Raw genomic sequence first — 17,232 nt, forward strand, 5'->3', positions numbered from 1 at the left:
GATGTAGTTCAGTTGTTCAAGTCTGGGGTGGTATTGGGTGGAACACTCCTTTGTGTCTCACTCTTGGAAGTGGTGTGAGGATTTGGGGGGGGGGGGGGGGGGATGCCACAGGAAATCTGTTGGCAGACTAGGTCTGAGGGATAGTGCTTGCTTGTGGAGCCCTTGATGAGACCTTCAATGTATTGAGATTGAGAGTTCTTGTCACTGCAGATATGCTGTCTCCAGGTAGCAAGGCTGTGTGGGAGGAACTTCTTGATGTGGACTGGGTGAATGAGTGGCCGGTGTCAGAATGTAGGCACTGTTGGTGGTTGGTGGGTTTAATGTAGACACAGGTGTGGATGGAGTCATCGGAGAAGAGAGGTTAGCATCAGGAAGGTGTCATGCTGGGCTGAGAAGGACCAGGTGAAGCAAATGGAATAGAAGGTGTTGAGATTGTGAAGGAATGAGGATGAGTCAAGATCATGAAGGTATCATCAATGAACTTGAATCAGGACACAGGTTTGGGGTTTAAGAGGCTAGGAAGGTTTCCTCTAGGTGGCCTGTAGACAGGTTGGCATAGGAGGGTGCAATGTGGCTGCCCGTGGCTGTGCCGCAGATTTGTTTGCATACTTTTCCTTCAGAGGGGAAGTAGTTATGTGTTAAGACAAAGTTAGACAGATGAATGAGGAATAAGGTTGTTGGTTTGGAGTCTGAAGGACATTGTTCAGTTGCAGCAAGGCCATTGGCGCCAACTATGACAGTGGGGAACCAGGAGGTAAAGCGGACGGGATGGAGGAGAGTCGGTGATGGAAGCGGTTGGTATCTTCAACATGGGAGGCTGTATTATAAGCAATTGCATGTAACCTACTGCCCCCACATGCTCCACCCAACAGTTTCTGCCACCTCCCTACTCACTTTTCTTCATTTTGATTGTGTGCCAGCCTCTGCCAGTATACTTGTCTGTTCTTCCCCCTTCCCTGCTCCCCTCCTTGCCAGCTGCTCCCCTTTTCTGCTCTCCTCCTTTTACTCTCCTCTCCTTTTCCACTTTCCTCCTTTTCCACTTTCCTCCTTTTTACTCTCCATTTCTTTTTCTTTTTGTTTTTCCTCCTCTGAATCCTGCCTCTTGGTGCTGTGACTGGCAGTCTCTAGACCCTGCTCACCTTGCCAGAGTGTACTTGTCTCCCCCCCTCCCCTATGTGTACCCTTCTATCCCTCCCCTCCCCCTTCCCCTCCCAACACCAGACAGCTTTTCACATGACAGTCGCATTCCTGCCAGAGGTGGCGGCCAAATGTGCGTGGGGTGTGCTTGCTTGTCTGTATGTTTTCTTTGCTGAGGAAGGCTTTAGCTGATAGCTGCGTGTGCAGCAATGTTTTTGTAGTGCCTGTCTGCAACTTAGTGGGTCATCTTTATGGTTAGTAGCAATCTATTGCATTCCTTATATTATATATAAAAAATACCGGTTTGTTTGAAAATGTTATAGAAGGAGATGTTATGTAAATATTGTGCTACAGAGAAGGAAACAAAATAAATAATGAAAAACAATTGTATGTAAATAAATATTATTGCAATGGACGTTATATAAATTATCAGTCATATTTTGATGTAATGCCCACTGTCATAATACACACCTGGAAATTGAAATAAGAACACCGTGAATTCATTGTCCCAGGAAGGGGAAACTTTATTGACACATTCCTGGGGTCAGATACATCACATGATCACACTGACAGAACCACAGGCACATAGACACAGGCAACAGAGCATGCACAATGTCGGCACTAGTACAGTGTATATCCACCTTTCGCAGCAATGCAGGCTGCTATTCTCCCATGGAGACGATCGTAGAGATGCTGGATGTAGTCCTGTGGAACGGCTTGCCATGCCATTTCCACCTGGCGCCTCAGTTGGACCAGCGTTTGTGCTGGACGTGCAGACCGCGTGAGACGACGCTTCATCCAGTCCCAAACATGCTCAATGGGGGACAGATCCGGAGATCTTGCTGGCCAGGGTAGTTGACTTACACCTTCTAGAGCACGTTGGGTGGCACGGGATACATGCGGACGTGCATTGTCCTGTTGGAACAGCAAGTTCCCTTGCCGGTCTAGGAATGGTAGAACGATGGGTTCAATGACGGTTTGGATGTACCGTGCACTATTCAGTGTCCCCTCGACGATCACCAGAGGTTTACGGCCAGTGTAGGAGATCGCTCCCCACACCATGATGCCGGGTGTTGGCCCTGTGTGCCTCGGTCGTATGCAGTCCTGATTGTGGCGCTCACCTGCACGGCACCAAACACGCATACGACCATCATTGGCACCAAGGCAGAAGCGACTCTCATCGCTGAAGACGACACGTCTCCATTCGTCCCTCCATTCACGCCTGTCGCGACACCACTGGAGGCGGGCTGCACGATGTTGGGGTGTGAGCGGAAGACGGCCTAACGGTGTGCGGGACCGTAGCCCAGCTTCATGGAGATGGTTGCGAATGGTCCTCGCCGATACCCCAGGAGCAACAGTGTCCCTAATTTGCTGGGAAGTGGCGGTGCGGTCCCCTACGGCACTGCGTAGGATCCTACGATCTTGGCGTGCATCCGTGCGTCGCTGCGGTCCGGTCCCAGGTCGACGGGCACGTGCACCTTCCGCCACCACTGGCGACAACATCGATGTACTGTGGAGACCTCACGCCCCACGTGTTGAGCAATTCGGCGGTACGTCCACCCGGCCTCCCGCATGCCCACTATACGCCCTCGCTCAAAGTCCGTCAACTGCACATATCGTTCACGTCCACGCTGTCGCGGCATGCTACCAGTGTTAAAGACTGCAATGGAGCTCCGTATGCCACGGCAAACTGGCTGACACTGACGGCGGCGGTGCACAAATGCTGCGCAGCTAGCGCTACTCGACGGCCAACACCGTGGTTCCTGGTGTGTCCGCTGTGCCGTGCGTGTGATCATTGCTTGTACAGCCCTCTCGCAGTGTCTGGAGCAAGTTTGGTGGGTCTGACACACTGGTGTCAATGTGTTCTTTTTTCCATTTCCAGGAGTGTATTTAGTACTTTCCTATATCTTCTAGTCTGTACTTCCAATTTTTCTGTTAAAGATAGTTCTGCATAAGAGATTTATTGCGTTGTCCTATACACCTCAATCTTCCTACCTTCTTCTTGCCTTCCCTCTTCCCCCCAATCACATTTCATATTAATTTGTTAAGTCAAGAAGCCATCATTCCACATTGTTATGGTCTTCACTATATATAAAAAACATATTTTAAATTGATATTTTCTTTTTTACCCCTTTTTCCAGATTCACACTTGAGAAATGTGCATCAGAGATTGATATTTCAATTGTGGATCGTATTACTGCCATGCTGAACCCTCAGCCATTGTGTCGTCGAAGTACGTCTAAATATGGAATGGGATCTGGTGCAGTTAAAGACCTAATGGTAAAGTGTTTTCTTGTGTGAAGTAAATAGTGTGACACTAATGGACTTACTAAACAGTGGAAACTCCGTGTTGGAATATCAGCAATATAAGGAAAAGTATAGATTGGTATAGATGCATAAAGGAGACACGATGAGATGGAAGCAGGCACAACAAAAAGTTTATTACACATTTAGCTTTTGGCCAAAGCCTTCCTCAGAAAAGGAATCGCACGCACATTCATTCACTTAAGCAAGCAGTTGTGGGCATGAGGTGTACTTGCTTGTGTAAGTGAATGTGTGTGTGTGTGTGTGTGTGTGTGTGTGTGTGTGTGTGTGTGTGTGTGTGTGTGTGTGTTGCTTTTCTGAAGAAGGCCTTGGCTGAAAGCTAAATGTGTAACGTCTTTTCATTGTCCTTGTGTGCAAATTAATATGTCATCTTTTTGATGAGTACTGATGGACTTACTATATTAGTGACTATTACTGGTGTTGTATAAATTATTTTTATACACATCAGGCTCTAATTTCTTCTGCATTCTCTAGTCTGTTTTTTTGTATTTGACACCCTGACAGGCATTACTTGTTGCCCCTATAGCTAATATGCAATTTTCCCAGCTTTGTGTGCCCTAGTCCTGATGTCTAAGTGACCTGCCCTTCCTCTGTAACTTTCTCCAACCTATCCCCTCTCCACTTTCAGAAAGGAAGTATATGTTCCAAAAGCTAGACAGTATCACATATCTTTATATGTGCATAGAACAGCAATGCTGAAATTTCACATCCTGAAGGTAAGTATTGGCCAGCAATTGTATCTCATAATTTTATTCTAATAGCTAACTGTTGATGGTAGCATTGAAGTGTATTTCATGGTATGAAAGAAAGCAGATTATAGGAGTTGCCTTTACCAATCTTACAGCTGCTTATGACCGTGAATCATAAGAAACTAACAAAGAAGTTGTACACAACAACTAAGGACCATGGACTGACACAGTTTATTCAGTGTCTGCTACAGAATAGATGATTTTTTTGTCACTCTAAATGCTGGAAATGGCATTCCTCAGTCAAGTATGCTGACTCCAATATATATATATATATATATATATATATATATATATATATATATATATATATATATATATATATATATATATATATATATATATAGTTAGCCTCTCAACATTGGAAGCCAGTTCTTCACCAATGCAGTTGACACAGCTGTTGCTGTTCAGGGAGCAACATTTGAAGAAGTAGAATCCTAGCTAACATCTACTCTCCGAGAACTTCCCATCTACTATGATGACAACCACTGGACACCCAGACAAGATACAAGTCAGGTGTGTGCATCAGACCCACGTAATAAGGAGGCAAGAAGAAAGTTGACCATCACCAGGAAAGGACACAATCTGAATCACTGTGCCCACCTAGGATTAAAGTTGGATCATTTGTTAACCTATAAACAACAATGTATAGGAACCAGACGGAAGGTGTGTACTAGAAACAACCTTATCCGTAAGGTGACAAACACCACACGGGGAGTGCAGCCCAGCAACCTATGCACATCCACATGTGCTCTGTGTTCCTCTGCTGTGGAGTATGCCACATCAGTCTGGAGGAACTCTGCATGTGGTAACCAAGTTGATGTGACAGTTCATGAAAATAGGCTGCATAGTCACATGGTACCTAATACCAGTTCCAGTCAAGAAGATATTTCCTCTCGTAGGAATAGAACCTCCAGATGTAAGAAGACATTAACAGCAGAGAATGAAAAGAAGCAGCAAGAAAAAGCCAAGGCATCCACTGTTTGAAACTCTCACCTATCCATCATGACAGAAGACCAGAATAAGCTTGCTACTTAGAATTGCACCAATTGAAAGATCAGCAGAAGCCTGCCAAACTGAAATGTGGAGAACAAAGTCTCCTGGAGGATTATGGACAGCAAAAGAGAAGCTAAGAAGCTACCAGCAGGCTGCCATATCCAGTACTGGACATGGGAAACCCTCAACAGGTTGAGAATAGAGGTGAAAATGTACAAGATTAATTTGAAGAAGTGGGGCATCAGTGATGATGAATATTGTGGATGTGGGGCAATGCAGGACTCTGAACACTGGTTGGTGTGCAGTGACCTGAGTGAACCCTGTGACGTGGAAGACTTGTTTGCGGTGAATAACTGTACCATTCTGGTTACTGAACATTGGATTAACTAAAAATAGATGGTACAGATTTTTATTTTATTGTATTTTAGGGTTATTTGGGCTCTGTTAAATAAATAAATAAAGTTGATGGAAGAGAAATGTACCTTCTCTATGGCTCTAGTTGATATACCATCAGTGTATTAAGTGTTGCTTGTTATGACATAGAAATCTCCAATGCCTTACCCTCAAAGACACCACATGTCACATACTTGTTGAGAAGCCTAAGAACAGTGCCCCTCTGTCACACAGCAGCACATGTGACTGGAGTCACTGAAGCTTGTGTCCTTTTGAGGTTTTCAACTTCCTGTTGACATACCCTGAAATAAGGAATATGCTCCCCACCTTTCTTCTCATCCCTTCTCAAGTAGTACTTGTTGTCCATCAAATTTTCAAATACCTATGCCCATTCCTATGCCACTGCTGCTTCCAACTGCTTGCACAGTGAGCATAATCTTGCGGAAGACCTAGACACAAGACCTCTGTATTTCACTGGCATACCCTACCTATCAATGGTAGGGACATCTGTGAAATGCAGATATTCTCTATTTTTGTTGGATTTCAGTTTTTTTTTTTCAATTCTTTTGTCTAAACACAAAGCTATAAGCAACTCCTTTGTTGCTAAATGGTCTCTTTCATGATTGAGCATACTTTCATTTGTTTCGACCAGACCTGTGCCTTTGTAATTTCATGGTGAAATGGTGATTTTTTTATAGGATGATAAAATTTTTGGTAGAAGTGGAAACTAGGTTCTGAGGTAGAGCAAATATATCTGCACAGTCGAGATAAAAGTAAATAGTATACAATGTCAATTAAATTAGTTGTTGTTATAACTCAGGTGCCTCTGCACCAACTTTTTTTGTGTGTTGCCATTAAATACCAGTATACGTAACATACAAAATAATGTTGCTCTCAACAGAGAAAATGACTATTCTCACCACCCATTTGATGTGCACTGTTGGGCACAGACCTCCCCTAGACTTTGCATGCACTACAGGTTTCAGCTACATGTGTTCGAGCTGCTCCTGTATGTTTTGTAATGTCCTCCACTCTCTCCTCCACTCTCCCCCATTAATTCGTTGTCTCGGTCTTATCATGTTGTTGTTGTTGTGGTCTTCAGTCCTGAGACTGGTTTGGTGCAGCTCTCCATGCTACCCTATCCTGCGCAAGTTTCTTCATCTTCCAGTACCTACTGCAACCTACATCCTTCTGAATCTGCTTAGTGTATTAATTTCTTGGTCTCCCTTGATTTTTCCCCTCCACGCTGCCCTCCAATGCTAAATTTGTGATCCCTTGATGCCTCAGAACATGTCCTACCAACCGGTCCCTTCTTCTCATCAAGTTGAGCCACAAATTCCTCTTCTCCCCAATTATATTCAATACCTCCTCATTAGTTATGTGATCTATCTTCAGCATTCTTCTGTAGCATCACATTTCGATAGCTTCTATTCTCTTCTTGTCCAAACTATGTATCGTCCATGTTTCACTTCCATACATGGCTACACTCCATACAAATAATTTCAGAAACAACTTCCTGACACTTAAATCTATACTCGATGTTAACAAATTTCTCTTCTTCAGAAACGCTTTCCTTGCCATTGCCAGTCTACATTTTATATCCTCTCTACTTGGACCATCGCCAGTTATTTTGCTCCCCAAATAGCAAAACTCCTTTACTACTTTAAGTATCTTATTTCCTAATCTAATTCCCTCAGCATCACCTGACTTAATTTGAGTACATTCCATTATCCGCATTTTGCTTTTGTTGATGTTCATCTTATACCCTCCTTTCAAGACACTATCCATTCTGTTCAACTGCTCCTCCAAGTCCTTTGCTGTCTCTGACAGAATTACAATGTCATTGGCGAACCTCAAAGTTTTTATTTCTTCTCCATGGATTTTAATACCTATTCTGATTTTTTCTTTTGTTTCCTTTACTGCTTGCTCAATATACAGACTGAATAACATTGGGGAGAGGCTACAACCGTGTCTCACTCCCTTCGCAACTACTGCTTCCCTCCGATGCCCCTCAACTCTTATAACTGCCATCTGGTTTCTGTACAAATTGTAAATAGCCTTTCGCTCCCTGAATTTTACCCCTGCCACCTTTAAAATTTGAAAGAGAGTATTCCAGTCAACATTGTCAAATGCTTTCTCTAAGTCTACAAATGCTAGAAACCTAAGTTTGCCTTTCCTTAATCTTTCTTCTAAGATAAGTCGTAAGGTCAGTATTGCCTCACGTGTTCCAATATTTCTACGGAATCCAAACTGATCTTCCCCGAGGTCTGCTTCTACCAGTTTTTCCATTCGTGCGTAAAGAATTCGCGTTAGTATTTTTCAGCTGTGACTTATTAAACTGATAGTTCGCTAATTTTCACATCTGTCAACACCTGCTTTCTTTGGGATTGGAATTATTATATTCATCTTGAAGTCTGAGGGTACTTCACCTGTCTCATACATGTTGCTCACCAGATGGTAGAGTTTTGTTAGCACTGGCTCTCCCAAGGCCGTCAGTAATTCTAATGGAATGTTGTCTACTCCCGGGGCCTTGTTTCGGCTCAGGTCTTTCAGTGCTGTATCAAACTCTTCACGCAGTATCGTATCTCCCATTTCATCTTCATCTACATTCTCTTCCATTTCTATAATATTGTCCTCAAGTACATTGCCCTTGTATATACCCTCTATATACTCCTTCCACCTTTCTGCTTTCCCTTCTTTGGTTGGGACTGGGTTTCCATCTGAGCTCTTGATATTCATACAAGTGGTTCTCTTTTCTCCAAAGGTCTCTTTAATTTTCCTGTCGGCAGTATCTATTTTACACCTAGTGAGATAAGCCTATATATCCTTACATTTGTCCTCTAGCCATTCCTGCTTAGCCATTTTGCACTTCCTGTCGATCTCATTTTTGAGATGTCTGTATTCCTTTTTGACTGCTTCATTTACTGCATTTTTATGTTTTCTCCTTTCATCAATTAAATTCAATATTTCTTCTGTTACTTGATCCTCTGCTGCCTTCACTACTTCATCCCTCAGAGCTACCCATTCTTCTTCTACTGTGCTTCTTTCCCCCACTGCTGTCAATTGTTCCCTTATGCTCTCCCTGAGACTCTGCACAACCTCTGGTTTAGTCAGTTTGGTTTAGTCAGTTTATCCAGGTCCCAGCTCCTAAAATTCCCACCTTTTTGCAGTTTCTTCAATTTTAATCTGCAGTTCATAATCAATAGATTGTGGTCAGAGTCCACATCTGCCCCTGGAAATGTCTTACAATTTAAAACATGGTTCCTGGATCTCTGTCTTACCATTATATAATCTATCAGATACCTTTTAGTATCTCCAGGCTTCTTCCGTGTATACAATCTTCTTTTGTGATTCTTGAACAAAGTGTTAGCTGTGATTAAGTTATGCTCTGTGCAAAATTCTAACAGACGGCTTCCTCTTTCATTTCTTAGCCCCAATACATATTCACCTACTATGTTTCCTTCTCTCCCTTTTCCCACACTCGAATTCCAGTCACCCATGACTATTAAATTTTCGTCTCTCTTCACTATCTGAATAATTTCTTTTATGTCATCATACATTTCATCAATTTCTTCATCATCTCCAGAGCTAGTTGACATATAAACTTGTACTACTGTAGTAGGCGTGGGCTTCGTGTCTATCTTGACCACAATAATGCGTTCACTATGCTGTTTGTAGTAGCTTACCCACACTCCTATATTTTTTATTCTTTTTAAACCTACTCCTGCATTACCCCTATTTGATTTTGTATTTATAACCCCGTATTCACCTGACCAGACGTCTTGTTCCTCCTGCCACTGAACTTCACTAATTCCCACTATATCTAACTTTAACCTATCCATTTCCCATTTTAAATTTTCTAACCTAAATTGAGAATGCGCTAGGTGACGATCAGTTTGGCTTTAGGAAAAGTAAAGGCACGAGAGAGGCAACTCTGACATTATGGCTAATAATGGAAGCAAGGCTAAAGAAAAATCAAGACACGTTCATAAGATTTGTCAACCTGGAAAAAGCGTTCGACAATATAAAATGGTGCAAGCTCTTCAAGATTCTGAAAAAAGTAGAGGTAAGCTATAGGGAGAGGCGGGTCATATACAATATGTACAACAACCCAGAGGGAATAATAAGAGTGGACGATCAAGAACGAAGTGCTTGTATTAAGAAGGGAGTAAGACATGGCTGTAGTCTTTCGCCCCTACTCTTCAATCTGTACATCGAGGAAGCAATGATGGAAATAAAAGAAAGGTTCAGGAGTGGAATTAAAATACAAGGTGAAAGGATATCAATGATACGACTTGCTGATGACATTGCTATCCTGAGTGAAAGTGAAGAAGAATTAAATGATCTGCTGAACGGAATGAACAGTCTAATGAGTGCGCAGTATGGTTTGAGAGTAAATTGGAGAAAGATGAAGGTAATGAGAAGTAGTAGAAATGAGAACAGCGAGAAACTTAACATCAGGATTGATGGTCACAAAGTCAATGAAGTTAAGGAATTCTGCTACCTAGGCAGTAAAATAACCAATGACGGACGGAGCAAGCAGGACATCAAAAGCAGACTCGCTATGGCAAAAAAGGCATTTCTGGCCAAGAGAAGTCTACTAATATAAAATACCGGCCTTAATTTGAGGAAGAAATTTCTGAGGATGTACGTCTGGAGTACAGCATTGTATGGTAGTGAAACATGAACTTGGGAAAACCGGAACAGAAGAGAATCGAAGCATTTAAGATGTGGTGCTATAGACGAATGTTGAAAATTAGGTGGACTGATAAGGTAAGGAATGAGGAGGTTCTATGCAGAATCGGAGAGGAAAGGAATATGTGGATAACACTGATAAGGAGAAGGGACAGGATGATAGGACATCTGCTAAGACATGAGGGAATGACTTAGATGGTACTAGAGGGAGCTGTAGAGGGCAAAAACTGTAGAGGAAGACAGAGATTGGAATACGTCAAGCAAATAATTGAGGACGTAGGTTGCAAGTGCTACTCTGAGATGAAGAGGTTAGCACAGGAAAGGAATTCGTGGCGGGCTGCATCAAACCAGTCAGTAGACTGATGAACCAAAAAAAAAAAAAAACCCCTACCTCCCCGATTAAGGGATCTGACATTCCACGCTCTGATCCGTAGAATGTCAGTTTTCTTTGTTGCTGTTGTGGTCTTTAGTCCTGAGACTGGTTTGATGCAGCTCTCAAGCATTAAAGCTGCATGCCCTCTGGAAAAATTATGGCTGTAGTTTCCCCTTGCTTTCGGCCGTTCACAGTACCAGCACATCAAGGCCGTTTTGGTTATTGTTACAAGGCCAGATCAGTCAATCATCCAGACTGTTGCCCTTGCAGCTACTGAAAAGGCTGCTGCCTCTCTTGAGGAACCACATGTTTGTCTGGCCTCTCAACAGATACCCCTCTGTTGTGGTTGCACCTACGGTACGCTGAGGCTAGCAAGCCTCCCCACCAATGGCACAAGGTCCATGGTTCATGGGGGTCTTATCATATCTCTTGTAATACAGAAAATAACTTCCTTGGTCTGTGTATTATCTACTTGCCTAGCTATGTATTACAAATCTCCCTATTTAATTTTCATTGCAGTCATAGTTATGTCTTCAGCTCCAGCCTGTTCTCGGATTAATTCATTTGTTTTCCTTTCTTTCCTTGTAATACCCAACACACTCACCAAGAAACGTTTTCATGTTTAAATGCCATGTCTCACTCCCCTTTATTGAAAACTGGCAATACACATTGGTTGTAAACTTTCATTTTGAGATTTTATAGTTCATCCAGTCATCTTCAATTGCCATAAAAACAAGAACTGAGCTTGTTCCTTGGCATCATTATTGATTTGAAGTTTTTTGCAATGTGTTAATTTTAAATATTGTAGCCTTATTGTCATAAATTTCTAAGCCTACCTTAGCTTCCACTGTAAAATTTTTCCATTAATTGTTGTAGTTTAACTGTGCTAAAGGCAAACAGTTGCACATAATCAGCAAAGAGAGATGGTTCAGATACATTTCAAAAATTTTCTCCATTGTTTTCACAATTCAGGGGACTAAAACCTACCTCTAAGAGGGCTGGTAATCATTCTGATGATATTGAATTATCTTGTCTGACTCCTGTTTCAGTTCTAAATTTCTCACAGCTGTGATGAAATATAATGAAAACTGTAGCATTGAAACATACATTCCTGAGTATGCTGACTTATGTAGAATCACTACTGTATTTCTCTTGAGCTGTTATTGGGGATAATGTTGAAAGAGTGTCAAAAGTCCAGAAGGAAATTTTCACTCTCCAGCATAGTGCGTGCTGATATAAACTTCCTAGCAGATTAAAACTGTGTGTCGGAGCAAGACTTGAACTCAGGGCTTTTGCCTTTTGCAGGCAAGTGCTCTACTGACTGAGCTACCCAAGCATAACTCACGACCCATCCTCACAACTTTCATCGTGCCAGTCCCTCATCTCCTATCTTACAAACCTCACAGAAGTTCTCCTGCAAACCTTGAAAGACTAACACTCCCGGAGGAAAGGATATAGCAGAGACGCAGCTTAGCCAAAGCCTGGGGGATGTTTCCAGAATAATATTTTCACTCTTCAGTTGAGTGTGTGCTGATATGAATCTTCCTGGCAGATTAAAACTGTGTGCAGAAGTGTGACTTGAACTGGCAACCTTTGCTTTTCGCTGGCAAGTGCTCTACCATCTGAGCTATCATTCTGGAAACATTCCCCATGAGATGGCTAAGCCACATCTCCACTATATTCTTTCTTCCAGGAGTGCTAGTCTTGCAAGGTTCACAGCAAAGCTTCTGTGAAGTTTCGAAAGTAGGAGATGAAATATTGGGGGAAACTAAAGCTGTGAGATTGGGTCATGAATTGTGCTTGGGTAGCTCAGCCAGTAGAGCATGAAAGTCAAAGGTCCCGAGTTCAAGTCTTGCTCCAGCTCACAGTTTTAACCTGCGAGGAAGTTTCAGTGTCAAAAGTTTTCTAATAATATATGAATACCATCAGTCATGTAATTTTGTTCGTGCCTTCCAGATGGTTCATTTTGCTGTATCCACAACTAAAGCCAGCTTGTTTCTTTATATTGAAACTCAGTCATTTCCAGCTTCTTTTCCTTTCACCATACAGTAAATGAATGTATACACTTCATTCTACATTACTTCATTAACAATCACCCGAGTTTCCATTTTATCTCTTTCCCTACACAAGCCTTGGAACAGATGTATAATTTTCTCTCCATTGCTGCTTACTGTCCTCCCTGACATGGGGACTAATGGTATGTGGTGTCCCCCTCCTCCTTACTCAGTTTTTTCTGTATCATATTTATATAATGTGTTCATACTGAGCAATTATTCATGCAGTGACATGTAAAGTTTGTCATATGAAAGTTATCTTACAAAATCATTCCTCTATTGGAGAAATATTCATGCCTTCAGACAAAATAATTAAACTGGCACCAAGATCAAGATATGTATCTGCATAAGGATCCTTATTATATACATAAATTGCCAAGACAATCCTCTTATTATCATAAGATATGAAGAAGTTATTATCTTTTGATGCTGCAGTACTGAATAAGTAAGAAAGTTAGAGCCAAAAATTTTACTAGCTGAAATCTCTCTCATTCTGATTAAATAAGTGGTGAAAGAACCTTGTGTTATTCTGAATACCTGGCAGAATCACAAAAAATTTTACTTATACATAAGACTAATCAAGAGAATTGGTAGAAGTAGAGGCCTGGGATGTATAGTGCTCAGAATTAAATGACTTATGAGTTTTAAACAATGTGCTACTCCATCAAGTAAATCCACCAATAGCCTTGTCTCAATGCCAGATTCTTCCATGCTGATAATACAACAGCACACTACGTCCAAGAAACAGTGTACTTTCTTGTGTGGACCAATTTAATTGTGTATGACCACTATGCTACAATCCTGAAGTTTCTTTTTGTAGCTATATTATGTTCTATAACGAACATAAAAGAAATGACTAAAGAATCTAACGAACTACCAGACCAGAAAGTGCCTAATTTTGCAATGTTTCGATAAGTAATTTAACATTTTTTCAAAATATATTCTCACAGAGCACATTTTTTGATACTGTGTGTCACGTAACAACATTGTTAAATTTTTCTGTTGCCCATAGTAGAAACAGACTGCCTGTTTCAATATGAATATGTTTCTTTTAGGTTCTTTAGAGATTAAGAGTAACTAAGTTTAGTTGTAAAAAAATTAAATCTGTCGAGTTTAAACAATCTTTTTTTTTTCCCCCAGACTCAACAGACATGTTTTTATCAGGCTGTTGAAAGTTCTTCACTAGCAGATAGCAAAACAGAAATAAAGGTGTCATCATCACTTTTAAAAATGAATTTAAGGTAATGTAAATTTGTGTTAACTTCCTATTACTTTTATATTCTTGAAAGATGTAGGAATATCAATAGCAGTTTTCATACAGATGTACTTTAAAAATTATCTTCATTTTGTGAGGTGAAATAAATGTCCTGTTATTTTTATGACACTAGTAAAGACAGACATTTCAGTGTTTATGTTTATAAAGAAGGGTTGAAGGGAAAAGAAGATGAATGAAGGAAAAGGACTGGTGTGGTTTAAGAAGTGGAGAGAGTTATGGAAAAATCACCCAGAACCTCATGTCAGGGGAGACAAAATGAACAGGGTGTGAAGGAACGAGTGATCATTCGTGGCAGCACTGGACAAAATTTAAAAACCAGAGAACTTAAAGTTGGAAAAAGGAGTAATACCCAACACAGAGATTACTGACAGAACATCATGCAGACATCAGTAAGAGCAGAAAACTAATTGCATTATACATTGTAGACGAGTGGGGTGGGAGCAGTAGACAGGTTGGAAAATAAAAGAAGTAGAAAAACAAAAGCAAGAAAAAAATAGTTGCTGGAAAGAATTGCTGAGACCACAGAAATTACTATAAGCTTAGGCCAGGTTGGCATTGAGAACCAAGCACATGCTGTAAAGCCAGTTCTCGCCAGCAGAGTTCTGAAAAACTGGTGTCACGAGGGATAATCCAAATGACACACTAATTTCTGTGGTCTCAGAATTCCTTTTTAATAACTATTCCTTTGCTTTACTCCCTTTTATTTTTCTGTATATCTCATTTTCCGACCTTTCAATTCTTCACCCTCCCCTGTCCCCCTCCCCCTTTCCCCCACCCCCAGCTCCCCCATCCCCTCACCTGTCTACCATGTATAATGCACTTACCTTTCTGCTGTTATTGACTAGTGCACAGAGTTCTTTCAGTAGTCTCTGTCTTGCTTATTACTCTATCTTCCACCTTTAAGTTCTCAGGTTTTCAAATTACATCCAATCCAGGTACCAACAATCAGTCTTTCCTTCTCATCCCTTCCTATAAGCATGACCCAGTGTTCTGGGCAGCTTTTCTGTAACTTTCCCTATTTGCTAAACCTGACCAGTCCATTTCCTTCATCGCTCTTCCTTTCCCACCAATCCTTCTGCCAGGAGAAGGAGCCACTGGCTCTGAAAGCTTGCACATTTCCATATGTTTTGTATGTCTTCTCCTGCTGCTGTTTGGTGAGTAGATCTTGTATCTATCCAATTATATTTTCAAACATTGATTATTTCTGTTTATACAGATTTCCCACTCCTGATCTTCGGCCTATACATGACATGGATCGTCCACCATGGTGGAAACGCTCTGTGAGAAAGGATATTCTCATATTTGAGTTGGAGGATGTATCTTTCCACACAATGATCACTAGTCGTGATCCAACTATAAGATATGAATTCCAGTGCAGAGATGTGAAAGGTCTTTTCCAGGTATGGATTTATTGAAAAGGTAAACTGTTATTATACTTTTTATTCAAATCTGAGTCTTAATGTACTAATTTTGATATTTGGCAGGAGGCAGACACTGATGTTTCTCTTCCTTTTCTGCGTGCCTCTTGTGATGATAGAAATGGGAATTCTTTGCCAGATGGAGGAAAGGGATTTGGTTGGCCAAGGTAGTTGAGGTAGATTTTGTAATAATTCATTTTCTCACTCTTGTATTGTGGTATCAAGGGATTGTTATTTTTCCAAGCATCAGTGATTTTCTTTGTTTCTTTCTTTCGCACCTGCAGGATTGTGATTGTGGTATATCCTGTGAATAGTCCTGGAGATCTGGATGACATTGGAGAGAATGAAGTGCTAGAGGATTCAATGCCTCATTCTACATTTGAACCTTTAGAAAAAGCAACATCAAAAGAGCCATCACCTTTTAGTTCCAAAAAAGTAATTCACGAAAGTGACACACCACATGGAAGATCTGTTAACCATACTGAAGGTATCAACACAAAAGTGATTTGCTGGAACTGTAAGTAACTGAGGTGTATTAATATTTATCCTGTTTTTTATCTTAATTTCTAGGAGATGGTGAAGAATTAGTTATTCCAGGTGACAAACATGAAATGGCTGAGTTCATTGAACATGCTTCACGAAACTGCCGGGTGCAACTTGAGATAAATCTTCCATGTGCCAGTATGCAGATTTCCTCAAAACACCTATATGAACTGATATACAACAGGTAGAGTATCTCTCTTTGAATTCCTCCCAACCCAGCAATCAGGAGACTTCTGGACTGTAATGTTTAGTAGTAAAGGAGGCCACTGATTGAATAGCAGAGGCACTGAGTCATCCAGTGGCACACACAAAAGAGAATGCAAACTTTGTTAGATTTTGGAATAAGTCATTTGACAAAGTAGAGTACAAACAGAGGCGCTGCCCGGAGCCATAGCAATATGGCATTGTTGAGTATACGTGTCACTCTTGCAGAAGCCTCACTGCCGGCTCGCATAAAGAGACTACCGATGCACGGTGGAGACTCTGCGTCAGCATCGTACGGAGTGCAAGCAGCTAATCCAGAAGAATTCAGTGGCTGTGCACTACGCAGCTCAAAAGCTTTGACAAAGAACTTGTTAACTTTTTAGCTGCTTTTGTCTGGAGCTTCCTGGGCTTCCATTTCATGTCCACTACCTACTTGCACCATCCTGGCTCATAGCTGCCCCTCCCCGTCCTCTAGTTTGGTGTCAGAATTAGCAGGATCATCTTAACTCAGCACGGCTTCTGGGCCATGACCTATGGTGTCAAGACTGTGCAGTAAGTGATGAACCATATGATTATTTTTTATCAAAACTAGACATGATTGTCTTATTTGGGAGTTCAGCGATCGTTCATTAAATAAAATATGGCGTTTCAGTCTTTGATCGCTATTCTTTATTTTCAATCAATTACCGGTATCGGGCTAGCTGCCCATCTTCAGATCTGTTAGACAAAGTTAAAAATGTGATCAATAAGAGAGATACAGTGAGTGATAGAAATATCTTAGTTTACAAAAAGAAATTTTGGAACGTATTAAATGCCAACATACCATATGTTATAGTTACAGAGTAACATGTCCGTACAGAACACACAGTTCACTGTCATAAGTAAAGTAAACTTCAATCTGTTAAAACATTATATCACAATTTTTAAGAGTAACCTGATTGGTAACAGTCAAATTGCCCTCTACCTATAACAATTGTGCGTCTGTTATTATTTCACTGTATATATTACTGGCGAATATTCTTTTTAATAAAACAATGTTTAAAGTAATAAAATATGAATAATCTTTTTGAGT

The 17,232-nt window shown here is 41.1% G+C and overlaps 1 protein-coding gene across 3 annotated transcripts in view; it reads left to right on the top strand.

Annotated features, from left to right (window-relative positions):
• The window catches only part of LOC126266719 (autophagy-related protein 2 homolog A), a 492,161-nt gene that overhangs the window by 180,222 nt on the left and 294,707 nt on the right, over positions 1–17,232 (top strand). For all 3 annotated transcript variants that reach the window (XM_049971191.1, XM_049971193.1, XM_049971192.1), the window contains 6 exons: positions 3,279–3,417; positions 13,860–13,960; positions 15,212–15,395; positions 15,480–15,580; positions 15,698–15,900; positions 15,984–16,140. In XM_049971191.1, the coding sequence (XP_049827148.1) occupies positions 3,279–3,417; positions 13,860–13,960; positions 15,212–15,395; positions 15,480–15,580; positions 15,698–15,900; positions 15,984–16,140 (885 nt within the window). The remainder of the gene's footprint in view (positions 1–3,278; positions 3,418–13,859; positions 13,961–15,211; positions 15,396–15,479; positions 15,581–15,697; positions 15,901–15,983; positions 16,141–17,232) is intronic.

The sequence above is a fragment of the Schistocerca gregaria genome, chromosome 4 (genome assembly GCF_023897955.1).
Source record: "Schistocerca gregaria isolate iqSchGreg1 chromosome 4, iqSchGreg1.2, whole genome shotgun sequence".
Taxonomy (NCBI): Eukaryota; Metazoa; Arthropoda; class Insecta; order Orthoptera; family Acrididae; genus Schistocerca; species Schistocerca gregaria.